The sequence below is a fragment of the Fusarium vanettenii genome, assembly GCF_000151355.1.
Source record: "Fusarium vanettenii 77-13-4 chromosome 6 genomic scaffold NECHAsca_20_chr6_4_0, whole genome shotgun sequence".
NCBI lineage: Eukaryota > Fungi > Ascomycota > Sordariomycetes > Hypocreales > Nectriaceae > Fusarium > Fusarium vanettenii.
The window spans coordinates 65,175-86,179 of NW_003315865.1; the positions used below are offsets into that span (position 1 = coordinate 65,175).

The 21,005-nt window shown below is 53.6% G+C and overlaps 8 protein-coding genes across 8 annotated transcripts; 4 read left to right on the forward strand and 4 right to left on the reverse strand.

Annotated features, from left to right (window-relative positions):
* Positions 1 to 983: 983 nt before the first annotated feature.
* NECHADRAFT_43313 (uncharacterized protein) lies at positions 984 to 2,879 on the forward strand (the record flags this gene model as incomplete). Its single annotated transcript, XM_003044587.1, has 5 exons — positions 984 to 1,138; positions 1,196 to 1,491; positions 1,539 to 1,730; positions 2,082 to 2,462; positions 2,518 to 2,879. 5 exons carry the CDS (start codon positions 984 to 986, stop codon positions 2,877 to 2,879), a joined length of 1,386 nt encoding a protein of 461 aa, XP_003044633.1.
* A 241-nt stretch (positions 2,880 to 3,120) lies between these two features.
* NECHADRAFT_69994 (uncharacterized protein) lies at positions 3,121 to 5,415 on the reverse strand (the record flags this gene model as incomplete). The annotated part of the gene is made up of 1 exon (XM_003044988.1): positions 3,121 to 5,415. The coding sequence occupies one exon, from the start codon at positions 5,413 to 5,415 to the stop codon at positions 3,148 to 3,150; it is 2,268 nt and encodes a 755-aa protein (XP_003045034.1). The 3' UTR covers positions 3,121 to 3,147.
* A 473-nt stretch (positions 5,416 to 5,888) lies between these two features.
* On the forward strand, positions 5,889 to 6,878 carry NECHADRAFT_44282 (uncharacterized protein; the record flags this gene model as incomplete). The annotated part of the gene is made up of 1 exon (XM_003044588.1): positions 5,889 to 6,878. The coding sequence occupies one exon, from the start codon at positions 5,889 to 5,891 to the stop codon at positions 6,876 to 6,878; it is 990 nt and encodes a 329-aa protein (XP_003044634.1).
* On the reverse strand, positions 6,876 to 9,451 carry NECHADRAFT_104675 (uncharacterized protein). Its single transcript, XM_003044989.1, has 3 exons — positions 7,900 to 9,451; positions 7,378 to 7,813; positions 6,876 to 7,320 (listed from the first exon to the last, which is right to left on the reverse strand). The coding sequence occupies exons 1-3, from the start codon at positions 9,220 to 9,222 to the stop codon at positions 7,109 to 7,111; spliced, it is 1,971 nt and encodes a 656-aa protein (XP_003045035.1). The 5' UTR covers positions 9,223 to 9,451; the 3' UTR covers positions 6,876 to 7,108.
* A 1,390-nt stretch (positions 9,452 to 10,841) lies between these two features.
* NECHADRAFT_10717 (uncharacterized protein) lies at positions 10,842 to 13,574 on the forward strand (the record flags this gene model as incomplete). The annotated part of the gene is made up of 1 exon (XM_003044589.1): positions 10,842 to 13,574. A coding segment is annotated over one exon (2,733 nt), but the record flags the coding sequence as incomplete, so codon positions are not given.
* Positions 13,575 to 13,898: 324 nt separating this feature from the next.
* Positions 13,899 to 15,673, reverse strand: NECHADRAFT_94235 (uncharacterized protein; the record flags this gene model as incomplete). The annotated part of the gene is made up of 2 exons (XM_003044990.1): positions 13,899 to 15,414; positions 15,465 to 15,673. The coding sequence occupies 2 exons, from the start codon at positions 15,671 to 15,673 to the stop codon at positions 13,899 to 13,901; spliced, it is 1,725 nt and encodes a 574-aa protein (XP_003045036.1).
* Positions 15,674 to 16,206: 533 nt separating this feature from the next.
* Positions 16,207 to 18,605, forward strand: NECHADRAFT_61745 (uncharacterized protein). The gene is made up of 3 exons (XM_003044590.1): positions 16,207 to 16,345; positions 16,491 to 16,638; positions 16,701 to 18,605. Exons 1-3 carry the CDS (start codon positions 16,235 to 16,237, stop codon positions 17,948 to 17,950), a joined length of 1,509 nt encoding a protein of 502 aa, XP_003044636.1. The 5' UTR covers positions 16,207 to 16,234; the 3' UTR covers positions 17,951 to 18,605.
* Positions 18,606 to 18,673: 68 nt separating this feature from the next.
* Positions 18,674 to 19,719, reverse strand: NECHADRAFT_43124 (uncharacterized protein; the record flags this gene model as incomplete). Its single annotated transcript, XM_003044991.1, has 5 exons — positions 18,674 to 18,709; positions 18,760 to 18,868; positions 18,941 to 18,996; positions 19,051 to 19,360; positions 19,412 to 19,719. 5 exons carry the CDS (start codon positions 19,717 to 19,719, stop codon positions 18,674 to 18,676), a joined length of 819 nt encoding a protein of 272 aa, XP_003045037.1.
* Between the last annotated feature and the right edge of the window lie 1,286 nt (positions 19,720 to 21,005).

Here is a 21,005-nt window from a genome sequence, read left to right on the forward strand (position 1 = left end):
TCCGTGCAAAGCGAGTGCGAACTTTCATCTGGGGCAGACACGGAGGTCCGTCCCATTGCTTGGCATCAAGAAACGATACTCTATGCTCATGCACGTCAAAAGTTATCGGTGTTTTTAACCGAATACTATAGCGAATCACTGTGAACTCAACGTATATATCTGCTCTATACTTTGTTGAAAACTATGGACTTGGTCGCTGCCTCCCTTTCATGAACCTAAACTGGTAAAGTTAGCAGCGCCACGATACCATCACACTCCCCTTTTGCATCCCGATTCCCCCCAACGGCTCTCAACTCAAGGGTCCATAGATCGAATCGAATGAACTACTAGTTTCTGTCTAGCGCTGCCCCCAGAATCTCGCTATTAGACGGCCGTTTGCCCATATTTCCGGTATTGCTCCGCGGAAAGTGGGTGTTGGTCGCAGCGGCTGCCGCATGGCGTCAGGCGAATGCGAGTGCGGACGTCTCACTCCACAACAAAGGCCTCATTTAACGTACCTCCATGTTCGAGAATCGCGTGAGCTGGCCAATAGAAGCCCGTTGGATGTCGTCCCCTTCCCTTCTTGACTGCCTCAGGGATCGTGAACGACAATGGAGGCGAACGCTGCCTCCTTTAAATGCGTCCTTCTCCTGCCCATGCCCCTTCCTTGATCAAAATGGGGCCCGTTGGCTGACATCGCTCCCTTCAAAGAACCGGCTTTAGGTGACAAACGCTCGGGTTGGACGGTCGAACGCGAAGCACATGATTGCCGAAATCTACCTATTCACTGCTTTGTTTGGGCACTTATACCAATGACTCCCCGTTTACATATTATTGACTTGAACCAACACTGCTGATCTGCTCGTCTACATCACCTGGGAACTGAATCTTACATCACGACAGTATTTTCTCAACTGCCTTGCAGTGATACTGTCACCTTCTCTTCAGTCCCAACTTGAAGGAAATCATCAACTCTTCGGCTCCTCGACGCAATGTCTACGGATATGGAGCTCAAGGAGAGTGACTCTGTCCAGGACCAGGGCGAGTCTGGAGCGGTGCTTCCCGCCCAGAGCCCTTCTGCTCCTCCTTCAACTCCAAAGGATGAGCACCGTATCGAGGCCGCGATCCCACCGGCTCGCTTCTGGACCCTGAGTCTCGGGTGAGTTTGGTCCTTCTTTTGAAGCATCTTTCCTACTCGAACTAACTCCCGTGAAAGCGTTCTGCTTGGCCTGTTTCTTTCCATGATCGACACCTCCATCGTCGCCACGAGCCTCTACAGCATCGGCGTCGACTTTGAAGCCCTGGAAGAGGTCAACTGGGTGGCCCTCGCCTACACTCTCGCCTACCTAGGCTGCGCCGTCGTCTTTGCCCGCATCTCCGACATCATTGGAAGACGCGATGCCTTCATTGCCGCTTACATCATCTTCTTCGCCTTCTCCCTGGCCTGTGGTTTCTCTACGAATCTTGAGCAGCTCATCGCTTTTCGCGCTCTTCAGGGCATCGGTGGCTCAGGTATGTTCTAGACTCCTTTTCTGTGCTCATGAGTCTGACTCGCTCAGGCTTGTATGCTCTTACCATGATCATCCTCCCGGAGTTGAGCCCACCTCACCTAGCCCAGCACATAGGAGCGCTGGTCGGCATGGTGGTTGCTCTCTCCGGTGTCTTGGGACCTGTTCTTGGTGGTATCCTTACTCATTACACCACCTGGAGATGGGTCTTTTGGATCAAGTACGTTTCCCCTTTTTCTCTTCGTGCAACGCTTCTAACACTTCCCAGCGGCCCCGTAGGCTTTGTGTCTCTGATCATCTTCATCTTCACTTGGCCCAAGGCTGAACACCTGCCTACGATCGAACGGCGCGCCTGGAAGGAACTCGACTACTTTGGATCCTTTCTCGCCATCGCCGCCGCCGTTCTGGTTGTCTTTGCCTTCCAGACAGCTGGCACGTCGTCCAACGGAGGATGGAAGACGGCCATGTTCCTCGCGCCCCTTCTGTGTGGACTACTCGCCTGGGGTTTGCTTGTCGGCTGGCAGGTCTTCATTCAGCATCGCCTTAGTGAACGCTTTGCGCCCGCCTTCCCGATCAACCTCTTCCGCAACCGAGTGTACACGACCGCCGCTCTCAACACCCTTTTCATCGGCTTCCCCTATCTTCTTCTCATATACGCGATCCCTCTGCGAATCCAAGTCGTTAGTGGCAAGTCTGCTCTCGTTGGAGGTGTCATGTTGCTCCCAATGCTCGGAGCGTCGGCCCTCGGAAGCATCTTGGCTGGCAAGTTCAACTCTGTCAAGAACTACACCTTTGAAACCCTCTTCGTTGGCTCTTGCTTCATGACGTTGGGCTGTGGGTTGCTGGTTACTCTTGACCATGCCCCTGATGACGCCAAGTTGCTTGGTTTCATCACATTCTGCGGTCTGGGCTTTGGCTTGACGGTTGCTTCATCCACCATGCTTTCGACTATCGAGGCGCCTATCCGAGACTTTGGTACGTTATTGATTCATAGTATGATTTGAACGTATTAGGCTAACCATTCGTCAAGCGCCTGCACAAGGCATCCTCTCTCAGATGCGCCTCCTCGGCGGCAGTTTAGGCATCGCAACTTCGTCAGCCCTTCTCAACCAGAGAATCGTGGAGTACCTCTCCGGAATCCTGACTCCCTTCGAGAAGGCAACCATTGGCGGGTCCAACTCCCACCTCTCGGACTCGCAGTGGGCGGCTGTCCGCTACACTTACTCGGAGGCTTTCCGAGTGGACATGAAGGTGGCAGCTGGGATTTCGGCCCTCGGTGTCATCTCCACCATGGGCGCTTTTCGAAAGCGCCGACTGCTTGTCGCGGAGCAGCGAGCTGCTCTTGTGCGAGAGGAGGCGGCTCGCCGCCGAGCCCAGGCCGATCAACAGTAATTGTTATGGACAAAAGGGGGTTGATCATGAAATGATGAGACTATGATATGTCAAGCCTGTAATTACGGGTAGTAGCTAGATTAGACACTAGCCAAAACTAATTTCACTATGTGAATACTTACTTTGGTTTATCACCGCTTCCTTGACATATCGTAGACGAAGGCCTTCGAGTGCCTCGAAGAGCAGACTTGTCAAGGCCATCATCCTATAAAACATGTCAAGGTCAAAGTCAAGGTCATTTAGAAGATTGATAGTCATTAGATTCCGTCTATGTCCCATCATCCACCCCGTCCTTAGCCGTCGTATCTCTAAACATATCCCTTGATACAGCACTCGGCCTCCTCGAACGCATGTCATTCAGCGCTTCGCTCTCCTCGTCAATATCATCGTCGTCTCCCTCCTCATTCTCATTATCCGACGCGTCAGGAGACTCGGCAAGACTGTGCTGTAGCGACGCCATGAAGTCACCTGCTGCCCCAAACTTGGTTATCCCCGACTTGTGCGGTAGCGTCGAGTACATCCTGTGTGCCTCGTCTAGACATCGCCGCGCCTGAATGTGTTTTGACTGTTGAAGCCAAGCATCTGCACTGAGCACACTCCATGTCGCGGATTTGCGCCGGCGTGATCCCCAATGCCAGCTCCCCACGCCTTCTTTGGACCCGTAGCAGATGGCGAGACGTTCCTTCATGAGAGCATCTCCAACACTGCCAAGGATCTTGGATTCAAGGAGTCGGACTCCCCATCGACCTGCATCATCAATATTGGTCCCGCCTCGAAGGCGAAGCAGCTCGAGACCAAGTGTTAGACTGCGCAAGGCTCCATAAGGAGAGCTGCACCGGGTGTTGTAGGAGTAAAAGGCAGCCTCCAGCATCTGATCAATCGTCTCAGCCCTATTTTTCGATGACATCTGCACTGGCATGATAAGGAGACTCAGGGCTGCCATTTCGTTGGCTGCCGCATGATGTTTCCAGGCCTTGGAATCGCTAAAGTCGGATCGTAGGAGATCATATGTCGACTGCGCTAGCTTCCAGTCTCGCAGCATGAAGGCATAGTCAGCCAGTTTTCGCATGATGGCTTCGGGTGCTTCTGCTGAATAGAACCCAGCCATGTTATAATTATCCCTGGAGCTACTCGTGCCCGATGAGGACCTTGAGCTGCCGCCAAACGCCCATTTCCTTGACAAGTTCATGAAACGTCCTGTGATGCCTCTCCGCCGTGAGGCAACCTGATCATTCCAGATGGAAACATGTCGCTCCATTGTAGGTACGATAGACTGTGCCACCATCTCCCGCACAAAAGTGCGAATAGCGGTAGCGTCCGACTCGAAGATGTACCGCGTGGGGTCTTCAAAGTCCTCATCATCTTCGCTTCGCCGGATGTCCTCAAGTTCCTCGCGAGCAGACATCCAGTCGCTGCGAGGAAGCGGGATACTGTCATCGTCCGTCTCAGCGCTCTGGCTGCTTCGCAGACGTAGAAGATGGCAATGAATGCCCAGATGACGCTTCATCTGCTCAAAAAGTCCCATAGACCTTGTGATGTCATCCTTCTCCTCGTCGTGCACCAGAACGTAATATCGCAGATAGTCACTGTCCACCCAGAGCGGCAACCTCTGGCTACCCTGGTTTGTCTCGGTGTAGAGCCGCCTGAGCTCTTCAATCGGGTTTGGATTCCGCGAGCTAATTGCGATAACACACGCTACCGGATGTGAGAAAGTCTCGTGGGGCGATATTGGGAGGCCTGACAGCAGCCGTCGCAGGTATAGGGCGTAGTATGGTGATGTCTCTTCTGACATGTCTTGATTCGCAAACACGCCGTGCAGTGGTGGTGCCGCAAAGGATTCTTCCGCATAGGACAAGTGACTCTCCACGACAGCTTCCACATCTGCCAGGAGTTGCTTGTCTCGCGACGTGCTCGCCTGGCTACCATTTTGCCCTTGCGACGGCGCCGGGTTCTTGAGGCCAGACACTGTAGGGTCTGGATGCTCAACATTGTCGCCGAATCTTGTAAATCGGATTGAAAAGCCCTCGACCCCTCGGCTCATCCCGTTACTATCCCTAATCGTGATCTTGCCTTGGACGTCCTCGCCAAACGGTCGCAGAAGTTCCCAGAGGCCATGACGAAACCCCTTCTCCGTCATCAAAGCCTCTGTGTCCTCAGAAGTGTAAATGGAGACATGGGGAACGAATGCCCGCAAAACCAGACTTAGTGGCTCAGCCGGACTGTCTCCCGCATTCTCGGCGAGTATTCGGTTGGACCGGGAGTCGAAAACGGTGTGCGATAGGACTCGAGAAGGAGAGCCTCGGCCAGCTGGTGATATAGATCTTGACCCCGGCGGTGATAGCGTAGAAGCGTAGAGTGAGGCGGCAGAGGGGTTGGATCGTCGAAAGGCCAGGTTGGTCTCGGATTGCGACAACGGCAGCGACTCGAGGATAGGGGTAGAATGTCGCGCTTTGGGAAATTTCATGGCCGATGCTGCCACCGGCAAAGCCTGGAGTGGTTCCGTCGGCGAGACATCATCTTCGAGAGGTTGTGGCATGAAGGCGACGGCGTATGGTGACTTGCTCTGACGTTATCGAGTAAGAGACAGGGAGTCGACGAAACGGGGCCGGAGCTCGGAGGGGAGGGGGGGGGGTTCAAGAGACGCTCGAGAAGGAGGGTGGTGAATCGCAAGCTGACAAGGCCAAAAGTCGGCTCGGCATGATCTTATCGCTGAGAGCAAGGGGACATTTGGCGAATACTGAAAACTGAAGGTGTCTTTAAGCTTGAAAGGACATGGATCTTTTTGGTCCGTGAAGGTCGGGCGACGATGTGGAAACTCTGGATATGAACGGGGTACGTACCTTCTTACCTCACACCGCAGACGTGGGCCGTCCAGGCGGGAGCTCCAGATCACTCTAGCGGGGAGCCAGGGTCATATTCAGTACCTGCATAAGCTGCATGTGCAACTTCAAGGTTGATGTTGCTTGGGAACAACACTTGAACCTCATCTTTGCCCCATTTCAACACACGATGCCCTCAGACCTAGCAGACTACCTAGCCTCTAGATATCTAGTCGCCGACCCGAAACCAGCAAAGAAGCGAAAGCGCAAGCGCGGCGACAACGCCAGCGGTGGCCTTCTTATACAAGACGACGACGACTCGGGCTGGGGCAACTCCAGCGCCCAACAAGATGACGAGGGTGCAGATGCCCCCATGACGGTATCGGGGAGATCTGCCGAGTTTCGAAAAACCAAGAAAAGCAATTGGAAGTCGGTTGGAGAAGGGGAAGGAACTCCGAAAGATGATTCTGCAGCCGCTGCGGACGCCATCCTCGCATCAGCGGCTGCAGAGCAAGATGCGGCCAGAGATGAAGACGACGAAATGCCAATCGTGGAGGGCGGTGGGAGTGCGGTCAAGATGAGCGACGGAACCCACGCAGGTCTACAGAGCGCGGCAGCCGTCTCGGCGCAACTCAAGCGACGCCAAAGAGAGGAACGCGAAGACTTTGAACGACACCGCAAATCAGCAAAGGAAGAGGAAACAGTTTATCGCGATGCCACCGGCCGACGAATCGACATCTCCATGAAACGCGCCGAAGCGCGACGCTTGGCCGCCGAGGCGGAGGAGAAGGAACGGCTCGCCAAGGAGGCGCTCAAGGGCGAGGTTCAGCTCGAGGAGGCGCGAAAGCGGCGCGAAAAGCTACAAGATGCTAAGCTCATGTCCTTTGCTCGCACGGCCGACGATGAAGAGATGAACCAGGAGCTGAAAGAGCAGGAGCGCTGGAACGATCCCATGATGCAGTTCATGGCAGAAAAGAAGGACGCGCCAGGCAAGGGCAAAAAGTCGAAACGGAAGCCTGTGTACGCTGGTGCTGCGCCCCCGAACCGCTATGGCATCAAGCCGGGCTATCGGTGGGATGGAGTTGATCGTAGCAACGGATTTGAGGGGGAGAGATTCAAGGCCATTAACCGGAGAGAACGAAATAAGGGGCTGGATTACGCATGGCAAATGGACGAGTAGAAGGATAGTTTTTGATACACGGATTCTATTATATACCCATATCTGAGCGCTTTACATCTCGTCCCAGGACGCTGGTAGGGTTTCAGTCTCATGTGGCATCCATCCCCCACTGACGGTTCCAAAAATGTTCTCAGCTGGGGCATCCTGAGGCTGGTACGAATTATGAAGAGAAACGAAATCCACATTGCATATCTGTCCGTTCAGACTTGGAATCGGTGCTTCCCCTATTCCTAAGTCCTGCGGCGGAGTCGCTTGTCTGGACCATAATCGCACAGCTTCTTGACAAGCTGGATCCATTCGCTCTTGGGCATCTGGCCAGGTCTGTCACCGAGACGGTGCTGGAACAGCTTGATAAGATCACCGATAACGATGCCCTCGTTGGGAATCTTTTCCAGAATTTCGGCTGGCTCGATGATAGAGCCTCCAGCAGATGGAGAGGCGCCTGAAAGATAGATGTCAGTCCGGCTTTCACTTGCTGCAGAGGTTGAGAGATGCTTACCACCTTGCGTCGGGATGGGGCTGCCAGCCCTGGATGCCGACGGTGTACCTCGAGCACTACCGCTGACAAGCTTCAACTTCTTCTTCCTAGAAACAGCACCATCCGACATCTCACCACCCGTCGCTTCTCCGTCGCTACCGGAGCCGGCGCCCATTCGCTGAGCGGCTGTACGCTGGGGTAGAGGAGTGCCAGCCCTGCTTCCCGCAGCAGGCGTGGCAGTCTTCTTGAGCTTCTTCCGAGAGGATTCGTTCCCACTAGACTCGGAGAGGGTTGGCGAACCGGGGCGTTTACGGGATTTACCCTTCTTCGAACCCTCAGGCTTCTTTCCGGATGGAGTGTTAGTACCCTTTGTACCAGACCCCTTTGGCTTTTCGCCAGCCTTGTTATCATCCTCCTCCTTCTTATCTTCATCCTTCTTCTCCTCTTCCCCTTTCTCCTCTTCATCGGAGTCGGAATCATCAGACTAATCCACGTATTAGCGTTGCTTCGTCCACGAACAACAAATCCCTATGGTATGCTTACCGAGCTGCTCCAGGGGTTGTCCTCAGAATTATCACTCTCATATATGTCCTCTCGGTCTCGCTTGATAAGCGCCTTTCTGGTCGCCTTACCAAGCTTTTGTCGCTCAATCTCCTCCTTCAACTCCTCAGCCAGCTCTCTGTCGACTTCCTGCTCGTCACCATCACCAAAGAGATTGGCGCCCAGTTGCTCGCGTCGAATGCGATCCTTGGAGTCCTTGGTGTCTTCATCATCGTTCTTTTCAAATAGAGGGGCCTCGTCATCGTCTTGGAACTCATCACCTGACATGTCAATCTCGTCATGTTCCAGCTTTTCCGACCTGGAGGCTGCCTTGAAAGTAGCGCTCTCTGTCTTGACCATCGGGCCGCGTCCGTAGAGAAGCTGTCGAGTAGCCTCAAGATCCTGCCGGCCTGCCCTCTTCTCCTCGTCTTTCATGACCCAACGACCGACGTCCACCTTCTTGCCCATCAACGCCTCGGCCTCATCGATTGTGAATGGTTGGAAAGGGGGCTTTGAAGTGAACCTGTACCACTTCTCAAGAGGTACCATGCGGAAGACCGACTGATCGATCATGAAAGCCACATTCGACTCGGAAAGAGCAGCGACGTAGCTACCGACCCAGACATTCTTACCCTCTGCATCTTCAAGATGCCATGGAAGCGCCTCTTCATATCGTAGCTCGGATTCCTTCTTGGCAGCTTGTGTTTTCGGGGCCCTGTTGAAGTTTGTCTTCTCCTCTTTTTGCTTCTTGGGTCGCTTGGGGTTGAGCTCCTTGGCGACAGGCGCAATCTTGGCCTGGTCGACGGCGCGCTGAGCCTCTCGTTCGGCCTTCATCTGGGCCAATCTCTCCGCCTCCTGCTCGTCCACCTGTGGCGCTTCGGGAGCTTCTATCTTGGGGGCTCTTCCTGGAGGGGGTTGACGGGCGTCTCGTCGGTGCAGCGTGACGGGTCGTGCGAAATCGTCCTGATCGGATGGGTCGATGGGCTTGTCACCCATCTTTGCTTGGGAGAACTTCATCATGTGGTAGCGAATGCCGTCGAGAAGAGCTTTCTTGGTCGTCATGATGGCGATGTCGGTAAACTGGGCAGGTGGTGGCTCCGACCATCCATCATAGAGCTTCCGCCGCTCTTCAGCACTTGGCCTCATTCCATTCTGTGAGCCAGCATTCGGTTGCGCCCCAGGTTTAGGTCCGGCCTTTCGCGAAACAAGGGGATTCGCGCGTGGCTTCTTCCGCATCGGTCGGAGAGGATTCGCTTTCTGTTTCGGGGCCCCATTCGGGTGGCCAGGCGCGCTGCCAGACGGGCCTCCGGGTGGCGGCGCGCTCATCTTGACGGTGATCTACTGGTGATTTGAATGATAGATTCTGCAGAGGGTGCTACCAAGGCAGCAGGTCAGGCTGGGCCTGGAGCCTAGCGTTGCGCCGGGCGCAAACAACGGAGCAAACACGTCGGGATTGAGGTGACTATGCTAAAGATGTCGATGGGAGATAACGTCGCGGTCGTCTCGATCTGCTGGTGATTGAGAGACAAAAGTCAGGAAGGGGGCGGAGGAAGTTATTTCTATTGACAAGTGGATGTTGGTGCAGGAGGAGCGCTAGGTCGTGTTGCTTGCTGCTGGTATGACGATGACAAAGGCGCGAAGCAAGCGAGCAAGCCACAATGGATGGGTGGCTGTGCGCGCCAGCTGGCAGGCCAGGTACCAAGGGAGCACCGACTTCCACTGGCCTTGGCAAGCTGGCAAGGGCTTTGTTCTAGGAAGCTCATCAAGCGACCCACCATCACTTGGGAACCTATGCACAGCGATACGGTTTTCTTTGTACGTTTCACTTCACCTGGTCAATTTGCTTGCGCTTCTTCTTGACGGTAACAGCTCTGGTTTTCTTATTTCAATTGAGTGGAGCATTGGGACTGCAGGTGATTACAGTGCTTGTGAAAGCTCTAATACTGTTCGTGACTTACCGGCGCACACTGTGGAACTCTGATAAGAGGCATATGATACACAGTTAGTGCGCAAGGTCTGGCACTGTACCCGGCCGTCCATTGGCAAGGGCAATTGTCTGGGCATTTTGTGGGGTTGCAGAGCCTCGACCTACAAACAGGGACGGCTGCTGAACATCATCCAGCATCACTTTGTCGCCTCATTCCCAATTTCTTTCAAAACATTTCACACGCATCCGTCCTTGCGTCGTCGATTGTGCCGCATCCAATCCCTTCCTGCCCCTTCCTTACCCCTCCTTCTTTGACCGGCCACAGGCTGCCCCTTCCCGCTCAAGCGAGGTGATGGGCCAAAGAGAGCCGGCTGTATCTTTACACCCACATCCATATCCCTCCCTCAAGTTGGATGGCTCCCTGGACACTCAATTATCGCTACAGGCTGCCGCGTGGCCCTTTTTCATCTCTTTCAATTTTCTTCTCTTCCTAAGGGGCTAAGAGTCCTCGAGCTTTCAATTCCTTTGTGTCGAAGTGCTTTTGCCTGAGAAGCGACTAGTCATACCCTGGTCAACCATCTAAGCCGGTCTCCCCAACTTACCCACTACTACCGACTCAAGACAGCTATTATCCTGTCAAGCTCTCACGATACTCCTTTGTTCAGCGTGTTGCATCCGACGGGTCTCGATGCTATCCAACCGTCCAGAACCGCCGCCTGGCGCGCCCACCGGCCCCCAGCAGCCCGGCCTTGAGAACCATCTTCGCAACCTGATTCTCTCCAACAACGGGCCATCGCAGGATTCTCCTACCAGCAAACCTTCTTCGGGCGTCCCAGCTCAGGCTTCTCTGAAGCCGCGTGCTACGGCTCCTGGCTTGGCCGCAAAGCCTCACAATGGCATGGGTAACAACGTTCCGACTGAGCCCTCCGCAATGGCTCCCCCATCCAAGCCATCGCGCAAGCGGATGAACCAGGCACAGAGACGCCAGATGAGCTCTCAATTGTCTATTCCCATTGACCCTCGACCTCAGCAACCCCCGCCTGCAAGGTCCTATCAGAGCCCGACTTCACACTACTCACGACCTTCTCAGTCGTACCAGCGCCACATGCACACCAATTCTCATCCAAGAACGACACATTACGACGGTCGCCAAAACGGTTCGTATGGTCAGCGTTCATGGAACGGCCCTCAGCAGGGAATTGGACCACATGGTTCTACTCATGGCCAACAGCAAGGCATTCCTGCGGATTCTATGCCCCTGCAGCTTAGTCGCGGCGGTATGCATCTCTACAACTCCAGACGCGACCCCCAGTTCTCCCCCGAGGAAATCAGCGCCCAGGCTTCTCTCCTTGACCGGCTTTGTTTTGAGGTGGTTTCCAACTCTGAGATCGAGAGATCCGAGATTGCGGAGAAGGAGGCCTTCCGTTGCCGTATCGAAGCCATCAGCCAAGAGGCCATTGCCCGTTGTGAGAAAGAGCAAAACCCAGAAGCAGAGTTCGATCCACTCTCGGTCCAACTTAAATGCTTTGGCAGTCTGTCCTCGGGGTTTGCTACGAAGGCCTCCGACATGGACCTTGGGCTGTTATCCCCAATGTCCCCAATCCAACCTGATGCTCCCGGCTCTCAGATCCCACGCTTACTAGAAAAAGCCTTCTTGGATGCCGGCCTGGGTGCCAGATTATTAACCCGCACTCGAGTCCCTATCATCAAGCTTTGCTCAGATCCGCCCAAGAAGCTACGACAAGATCTTCTCGAAGAGCGCTTCAAATGGGAAAACGGACTTGACGAGACTCAGGAAGATGACGAGCATGATCACGACAATGATCAGACCGGTCTTAATGGTCTTGAAACCAAGACGTCGACGTCTCTCGAGGTCACTTCGCCAACCTCTTTGACAGCAGAACCTCAGAATTTCGATATCAAACAGGGCCCCAAGAATACCCTCGCCTCGTATTACGGTTTGGCAAAGCGCGTTCTCCGTAGAGCGGGTGGTCGCGATGTCACGGTGTCCAACTATCGCGATCTTGCAGATCAGGACTGGGACATTCTGAACCGGGTTTGCAAGGCCTTCGTCGCTGGCCTCTCGGATCCGCAACTTCGAGGCCGATTAGCCAGATACCCATCTCTCACCTTTGAATCCGTCGATAATGGGCAATCCAACCGGTCCCTTCTCGGCGTTTATACTCAAATCGAGGGTGAGCAGATCCGGCAACTTTGGGAGGAGAGGGGTGTCCAGGAGCGAGCCCAACAACCTCGTGTTCTCGCTGAGCTAGCGATGGAAGTCTGGGAAGAGACTCAAAAGAATTTGAACTTCGGCATCGACCCTGTTTTCTACACCAAGCAGCTTCAGCTGGCTCTTGAGAAGATGAAAAGGGCGCCTTCAGTGCAGTTTGTGACCCTGGAGCAAACGCAACACGAAGCACCCATTGTCTACTCTGCTCGAGCCCTGAGTATAACCAATGCTCTACGGCCAGTGAACGAGCTCGCAGCCTCAGACTGGACCCGTCTGGTGGTCACTCAGTACTTGAACGGCATCCATCAAGAGGAAATTCGAAAGACTATAACGGATCACATCGCATCACGGGCAGAGGACATCCCAATCAGAGCCGTCATCCGTATGCACAAGGCCATCCATCTGGCATGGGAATTCGAGCGAGCGATAGAGAAGGATATTTACGACGAGTCCGTGATCCCGGATATCAAAGAGTACATCGCCCTCCTCCGAGCCCCCTTCCAACAGTCAGACGAATCTTCTACGAATACCGACTTCATCATTCCTCTTACACCTGCAACCTCTAGTCTGGTAGCGAGAATCAAGGCCCTCCCCGACCCTCACAAGCTAGCCCCCAACCAGCCGCGTGACCGATACCGCGATCGCCTAGAGTTCCCTAAGACGGGCGCAGGTGTGCAATGTGATATCAACTTTTCGGCTCACTTGGCTCTGCACAACACGGCGCTCTTGCGATGCTACTCTCTCACGGACCCACGGGTGCGACCAATGGTCCTATTCGTCAAGCACTGGGCGAAAATGCGTGGAATTAACTCTGGATACCGTGGAACTCTGAGCAGCTATGGCTATGTGTTGATGGTACTTCACTACCTAGTCAACGTCGCAGAGCCCTTTGTCAGTCCCAATCTTCAACAACTGGCTCCTCCACTCCCACGAGGGCTGTCGCCTGCCGAGCTGGAGAAAGCAACACTATGCCGTGGTCACGACATCCGGTTCTGGCGCAACGAAGAGGAAATACTGGGTCTTGCTCAGGCAAATCAACTAAATCACAACAACGCAACAATCGGTCATCTTCTCCGTGGCTTCTTTGAGTACTATGCTCATAGTACGATGCTGAGCACCTTATCAAGCCGAGGTTTCGATTGGGGCAGAGACGTTCTCAGTTTGCGTACACCAGGCGGGTTGCTGACCAAACAAAACAAGGGCTGGACAGGTGCAAAGACTGTCATAGTGCTAGATGCGCAAGGGGCCGGTCCTCACCCTCCACCACAAACTGAAAAAACGTCTACACCGGTAACTGCCCCCAAAGGGCAAGTCACATCTGACGAAGGCGTGCAGTCCAAGCAAGTGAACACAGCAAACAAGAACAACGAGTTCAAGGAAATCCGGCACCGGTATCTATTTGCTATCGAGGACCCCTTCGAGCTGGACCACAACGTCGCTCGAACTGTCACACACAATGGTATTGTATCTATCCGAGATGAGTTCCGGCGTGCATGGAAAATCATCCGATCGGCTGGGAATGGTAGCTCACAGGAAGAGCTCCTTCGGGACGTGAATGATGTTGAGGAGGAGGAAAGCCCCTTATCGAAGCTGCTGGACGATATTCATGGACTCGGGCAGACACGAAATGGATGAATAGATGAGAATCATGTTGAGACGACTGATGTACACCTGGGAAGGATGGTCATGGTAGTGGCGTAACGGGGATGGCAGATAGGCCTACGGATACAAGATAAACGGTCGGGGACATGTTTTTGGGAATTGTTGAACTTTGATTGTCGGGTGACATGGGAAACAGACCAGACAGTCAATCATGTACATTATGTGTGATCACGACCATATTCATGTGTCGTGGGACAAGACATCAAACAGATTGCGTGTGGCCGTGTTTCCAGGTCCGGCCTTCCTGCCGCGACCATTCTGTTTGGCTGCCTTCCGCTTCTTGGGTGCCGAAGCTCTCCCAGATTGCTCTTCAGTAAATGTGTCTGGTAATGGTACTAGCCTAGTGATGGTTTTCAACATCTGCGCTTCGACGCTCTTTCGCAGAAACTCTAGGGTACTCTCAATAGTTGGAAACTCGGCCAGGGATGGGAGGGAAGAAAGCATGCTATGTAGCTCCGGCATCGTTTCCTCGGTTGATGCAAGGGATATGACCTGTTTAAGAAGGCGGAACGAGTAGTACGCCGCCTGCAGCTGAGCAACGAAGTGGATGATGTCCCAAGAGACTCTTTTGAACGCTGTTCGCTGCGAGCATTCCTTAAGAATCTGCAGTATATGAGATTTCTTGCCTTCCTCGCGACAGTGTCTGATGTCCACGGTTAAACAAAGGATCTGCCATGTTTGGACTGCATCGCGCTCTGACTCTCCATTGATCTCGGACATCAGGCTTGTGAGGTCTTGAGCCCACGCCTTTGCAGCTTCTTTAGGTAGCATGTGCACTTGTCGGCCTTTTTGCACGCTCGTGTTAACACGTCGGTACTCTTGGACGGTTGACGATGAGCCGGGGATAATCCATCGAGCAACTGTATAAGCCAGTTGGCGGATAGGGGTACTCTGCTCCCAGGCACTCCCACGCGAAGGGTTCTCAAGGAGGATGGGTAGAAACATCATGTCGCCATTTGGATCATTTGATTGGACATCCTGGTTGCCCAGCTGTAGAATCAGCTCTGATATCCGGGGATCCAATGTCCCAATTTGGATCTCCCTGTCTGCAATTGACACTGGTAGTGGTGCTGTCTCATGATCAAGATACTCGTGACGGAACTCCGCGTAACCCGCTGTGTCAGCAACTTCCTGGGCACAATCTCGCAGAAGCTGAGAAAGTGTAGAATGAGGCGAGCGCTTACGCTCGTAAGCTAGCCGGCAGATCTCAGAGGTAGGCGAGAGCTTCACCTTCTCGCAGATATGCGCAGGGGAGAAGCTTGCACACGCCAGTCTCGATTGGCCATCAAGATAGATATCGCGAAGAAACACGACACGGCCATGGCCCAGATCATGCACCAGCAGGTCTGAATCCGCGGTGATAACTATGCCTCCAGATTTCGAAAGCCGCTGGGCGCAGTATGCATCGGCCTCGCCAGGGACGAGATGTACCAATTTTGTGTAGCGTGAGCAAAATCGTAGCGCATCGATAATTGCTGGAACATGGAAACTAGGTGGTAGAAACGGCTTTCCTAGAGGTTGTGTGGAGGAGAAAAGTGTTGGGGGAGTCTCCTTGACAGTTGAAAAGTCGGCCGGAGAGAAGCCACTTGGGTCTTTGGAGTGCAATGTTTTGAGCTGATTGAGGCTTTTCACCATTCTCTCCATCCGGACTAGTCGCTTTGCTCGTGGAAGATGGCCATCGAAGTAAATGGCTTCACTGATTTGCTCGAGTTAGCTTGGGCTCCCTTAGAAGGAATGGCAACTCACACACTTACACCACGACTGACGAGTTCATCTAGCCATGCGATGGTGGTATCCCCAAGGAGCTGGTATGAGGGCTGGACTATGCCATGTCTATTGCAGATGTGAAGAATGTGGTATGCCAAGGCAGGGCCATCAATGACTACTCGATCGTTGTCAAGAACTCCATGAACCGCATAGGGTTCTAGGGTAGAGATGAGATGAGGGATGCCCATTGCGAGAGTGGTTGTTGGACTCGCTGTGCCCTCTCATTGAAGCTGGGAATCTAAAACGAAAGATTGGCCTCAAGGGAAAGATCCAATGCTGGCCGTTTCTAGAAAACCTCCAAGTCAGACGTTGTCACGCATTGAGCGATCCGTTAAAGGCAACACACGCGACAGAGGCGACCGGCTGGATGCTTTCGCAAGGATTCCGGCCTCCGGTTGCGAGGCTGTGACGCACTTTCCGAAATGCCCCGCTTGGTCACCGACGGCGGGGCCTCCAGATGCAAGGACAGTGCTTGGCACTGTATGACACCGCAGATAACGACTGGCTGAGAGCCGCCGATAACCCTTTGCGTAACCCAAACTGTTGCCGTGCGGCCGCTAAAAAAAAGCAATACGGCGCACACTGGGTCCCGTGCGCAGAAGTGGCTTGGCTCGGCTCGCACGGTGCTCTGTACCGCGTCCATGAAAAAAAAAGCTTCCCACCTGAGCAACGCAGCTTTTTCCCAACCTTCTCTCCCACTCAATCTTTCCACGCTTCATCCTCACGCATCGATTGATGGGCTGCCCAAGATGCGCAACACCCTGATCTTTGCCGGCAATTCATGCCCAGTTCTCACAGGCCAGATCTGTGAGAATCTGGGTATGCTACCTGCCAGCGCCGAGCTTACTAAGTTCTCCAATGTGAGCTTCCCCTCGCCGTTATCGCCATTGATCTTTGGAGTCACCATCCCTGGGCCGCATTCCTTTGTCACCTTCTAGGGCGCTGGTGTCTCCGATCAATCAATGGCATTTCAATGCACACTCTCGAGGCTAACCGATTCTCAAGGGCGAGACGAGTGTCAGAATCTTGACAAGCGTCCGAGAGAAGGATGTCTTTGTCGTCCAGTCTGGAAGCTCTAGCATCAATGACTCCATCATGGAGCTTCTCATCATGATCTCGGCATGCAAGGGCGGCTCTGCTAACAAGGTCACTGGTTCGTGGTTATCTCTTCCCATTTGAGATCCCGTAGGCTGACTTGGCATCGCTGCCCAACAGCCGTCCTCCCTTACTTCCCCTATAGCCGTCAGTCCAAGAAGAAGTCCCACCGAGGTGCTATCACGGCTCGCATGCTTGCCAACCTGATGGGTGTTGCTGGTGTCAAGCATGTAATCACCGTCGATCTTCATGCATCCCAGATGCAGGGATTCTTCAAATGCCCCGTCGACAACCTCCATGCCGAGCCCATCCTCGCTAAATGGATCCGCCACAACGTCCCTAACTGGCGCGAAGCGGTTGTTGTTTCCAAGAATGCGGGAGGAACCAAGCGAGTCACGTCGCTTGCCGATGCGCTCAAGCTCAACTTTGGAATCGTCACCACAGATCGGAAGCGTGTCAGCAACATGACGGCTAGTATGATCATGAGACACTTCGATCATAGTGTCGATAGCCAACCAGCGTTGGAATCGAGCCGACCCGTTCCCAACCGGGGCGCCCGTGAGCCAGCACCCGAGCGGGAGAAGACTCCTAAGAGGGATGTTACTCCTCCACGAACCTCGCGGATTGTGACGGATCTGCAGGGCTCCCCTAAGCGAGTTAATGGCTCGTCGGCCCGCACTTCTAACCTGAGTCTTGCCGAGTCCGCGGATGACAATGTTACACCCCCAGCTCGATCGCCCGAACCATCAGTGGACGGCGAGGCCGACTATGATGACCACAAGGCACACGAGGTCACACATGGCCGCCTAGTCCAGGGCCGTATTGTTGAGGACGACTTCCCCTCCCCTGATCGATCCGCCGCCGATGTCAGTCTACATGACGAGGATCCCATGACCATGTCCCATGCGTCATCGTTCTTTGCCCCCGAGCCTCAATCTCTTGGAGGATCCGGTGATGCGGCAGGCAGCTCCGATGAGGAGGACAATGCGTTGGAAAATCCCAACGCCGAGCACATGATCACCTTGGTCGGAAACGTCAAGAACCGGACCGTCTTCATCGTGGACGACATGATTGACAAGGCCGGGTCTTGGATTGCTGCCGCTGAGACCGTGATTAAGAAGGGCGGGGCCAAGAAGGTGTACTGCATGGCGACTCATGGCATCTTTGGCGGAGAGAGTCTCGAACAACTGCAAGCATGCGAGTGCATCCACCAGATTGTTGTCACCAACAGCTTCCCCATTGATAAGGACAGGGCACGCAACATCAGCAAACTGGTGGTGCTCGACCTCTCGTTCTTGTTGGCTGAGGCCATTCGGCGCAACCACTACGGCGAGTCCATCTCGCCTTTGTTCCAACATTCTGGGGACTAGACAGATGGAACCTGCTATACTCTCGCTCTCTTGTCTACCGCCATGATGCGACTGCACAATCTGAGGCGGGTAATGGCATACTTCTTTGACGATATTCTTAGGGCCATTCTTTTGGTGTTTTTCTTAGCGAGGCGTCTGGGGAAAGGAACAGCTGGTGCCCTGAGCAGGACTTCATTCCTTGAGGGCTTACAAACAAAAGCAAAGTAGGTGACGAATCACGACTACTATTTCCCGGTCTTTTTGGTGCAGGAGCCTCTCGCGCGTGACAGTGTCCGCCTTTCGTTGTGCTGATGTGAATGAAACCGAGCTACATGCTCACCCAGCGGTGCTGTCACTTGTTGACGGCAAGGGCCCGATTCACCCCAGAATGGGTTCTTAACGGAACGTTGGAAGATGAAACTTTATCGAACTCAGAAGGCCTGTGACCCAAGACCATTCGTGGTCTCTCTTGTTCCTTCGGGGGCAAATGGGTTTTGGGCAAGAGAACTTTTCGAACATTCATGTGAGCTTCGGCGAGATGTAGAGGGCTTGACGGTTTGGCCACTGCCTCATGGTATGTCATTCTCAGGATGCACTGGACAAGTAGATTGTCCGATAGTGGTGGTAGCCCTGGATTCAAACTTACGAATATGAATATACCTTGATATTCCGTCTTTAACATGACATTGGGACCCTAATGCACTTTTATACATGAATTCTATTGTCTTATTTTGTCTATCTAACTTAAGCACCCTTTCGGTGAAGAATACCTGCGCCAGCCTAACAGGTGTCAGCCATTTTGTGATACTTTGAGAAGCGAGATTTCTTACCTGGTGGTTGGGGAAGACGAGGGTGTCGGCGACAACCACGTTCTCTCGACGGGTGGCTGTGAAGACGATAATCTCGGCAATGTCGTCGGGAGTGAGGGGCTCACATCCACTGGAAGGATTGTCAGCTCTTGATATCCTCTGAAGATGATGTCTTGTAAAGGACTGGTGAGAGTTGACTTACGCATACACAGCATCAGCCTTGGACTTGTCTCCGTAGAATCGCACAACAGAGAACTCCTAGAGGTCTGTTAGAAACAAGTTGGAAACTTGATGAATGGATGCTCGACTTACAGTCTCAACCTGACCGGGGTCAATCTCGATAACTCGGACACGGCTGGCGATCAGCTCCTTTCGCAAGCTCTCAGAGAAGCTGCGGACGGCGGCCTTGGTAGCGCAGTAGATAGAGCCGCCAGGGTAGGGCTCACGGCCGGCAATAGAGCCGACGTTGATGATGTCGCCGTGGCCTCCGTCGGGGCGGGCGAGGAAGATGGGGAGAACGGCCTGAGTCATGTTGATGAGGCCGGTGACGTTGGTGTTGAACATGACGCCAATGTCCTCCTCGGCGATCTCGGGAGCCCGAGCAACGCCCTTGACGAGGCCACTATGATGTATGAGTTACTCATCCGAGAAATGAGCGGGAAAGGAGACTTACGCATTGTTGACGAGGACGTCAATGTTCCTCCACTCCTCGGGCAGGTTGTTCACAAAGCCCTTGATCTCGGTAGGGTTGCTCACGTCGAGCTTAAAAGGCAGCACCTTGACGCCCTCACCAACCTCGCTCTTGATCTGATCAGCAAGCTCCTTGAGTGAGTCAATACGGCGAGCCGTGAGAATGAGCCGGAGGTCATTGCTGGGCGCCGTCCGGGCAAACTCGAGAGCCGTAGAGCGGCCGATGCCGGAGGAGGCACCGGTGACGACAACGGTCTTGCCGGCGAGACGCTTGGCAGCTGCGGAAGCCATTGTGCGACGGGTGAAGAGGGGACGGATAAGAGGTGTGAGTGAAGTCGGGCGTGAGAGCGAGAGGTTGAGGGTTGTCAATGCGGTGGTGAAGAGACGACGGGTGGTGTTCATTCGGACGGACTAGGGCCGAGTGAGGAGGTGGAGAAGAGTGAGGATGATGTGATTTGATGGAGATGAGAGAGAGCCGCAAATGGGTTCAATTGATTGGGATAAACGTGACAAGGAGTCAGAAAACGCTGAGTCAAGAGAGGAACAGAACGAGGTCGTCAAGGTATCTGGATCCTTGCTGAGGCTAGCAGGTATCTACGGGTCGCTATCTTAGCAAAGCCGTGGTTCGGCTTTGGAAGGATACACACGGAATAGTGGAGGGGGAATTGTTAGCGACGGTACTTTTGATAACGAACTTGAGCTACATGTCGTTGGAGTTTGACTGAGAGGGCGCACTTTTCTTACCCCGCGAATCATGACCTCTCAACCTTGGCTATCGGGATTACTAGACAGGGATTTCTAGCCTATCACATGTTGTGTAGGTTGCCTTATCCCCGGCCAAAGTGACGAAGAAGCCGCTTGGTGCTTGGTGAGGAGAATGGACCCCTCAGCCCCTCCTTTGATGGACGTTCATGGTTCAGACGTCATTGAGGTAGCTAGGGGTGGGGTTGGGGGTTCATTGGGGATGTTGGGGTGTGAATTTGAGGGACAACGGCTGTAGCCTGGAATAATGATATACGATACTTCCTTCGTACTTGCGGTCAATGAATTGACATGGTTTCATTTTATGGCATATGTAACTAATGTTGTGGTGATATGGCATGAACTCTTCACCGTCACCCCCAAGTCGATGGTTTGGGGGTGTGGTCGTCCATGCTGAGAATCACTTGTTCCCCGGGCTACGTCTGTCAAGCTACCTGACTAGGAAGATATGGGCAGACTCCAGAAGGTGGAAAATTATGCCGAAAGTCAAAGACCCCAACTATTCAAACTGCCCCGCTCCGAGTTCAACGGCGAACGTGTTGCGCCTCAGAACACCGAGGGGAGTAAACTTTGACCATTTCGGGCATCGTGACTCTTTGCATCCAGCTGTTTGATGCCTAATTTTAGAGTCATTCCTGAGAGCTTGATGAGAAGAATCACGAATGATCATTTCTTCCCCCGTGTGATCTGAGATATGTGATCTCATCGTAGTCGACTTTCTGAAAGATGCAATGATCCAATAACTGCCTGGGCGGCCAATCAATACCTCAGACCCGCTCAAGACTTTGTAACCAGTAGCAAGTAATCAAGTTTCT

What these genes read in the sequence shown, in the direction of transcription:
- NECHADRAFT_104675 (XM_003044989.1), bottom strand. Translation starts at nt 9,222, where the DNA reads ATGAGCGCGCCGCCACCCGGAGGCCCGTCTGGCAGCGCGCCTGGCCAC. An exon ending in ACAACCCCTGGAGCAGCTCG is followed by an intron (nt 7,814 to 7,899) that starts GTAAGCATACCA and finishes TCCGATGAAGAG; the next exon opens with GAGAAAGGGGAAGAGGAGAA. An exon ending in CCCCATCCCGACGCAAGGTG is followed by an intron (nt 7,321 to 7,377) that starts GTAAGCATCTCT and finishes TCTATCTTTCAG; the next exon opens with GCGCCTCTCCATCTGCTGGA.
- NECHADRAFT_61745 (XM_003044590.1), top strand. Translation starts at nt 16,235, where the DNA reads ATGCGCAACACCCTGATCTTTGCCGGCAATTCATGCCCAGTTCTCACA. An exon ending in AGCTTACTAAGTTCTCCAAT is followed by an intron (nt 16,346 to 16,490) that starts GTGAGCTTCCCC and finishes CCGATTCTCAAG; the next exon opens with GGCGAGACGAGTGTCAGAAT. An exon ending in CTCTGCTAACAAGGTCACTG is followed by an intron (nt 16,639 to 16,700) that starts GTTCGTGGTTAT and finishes GCTGCCCAACAG; the next exon opens with CCGTCCTCCCTTACTTCCCC.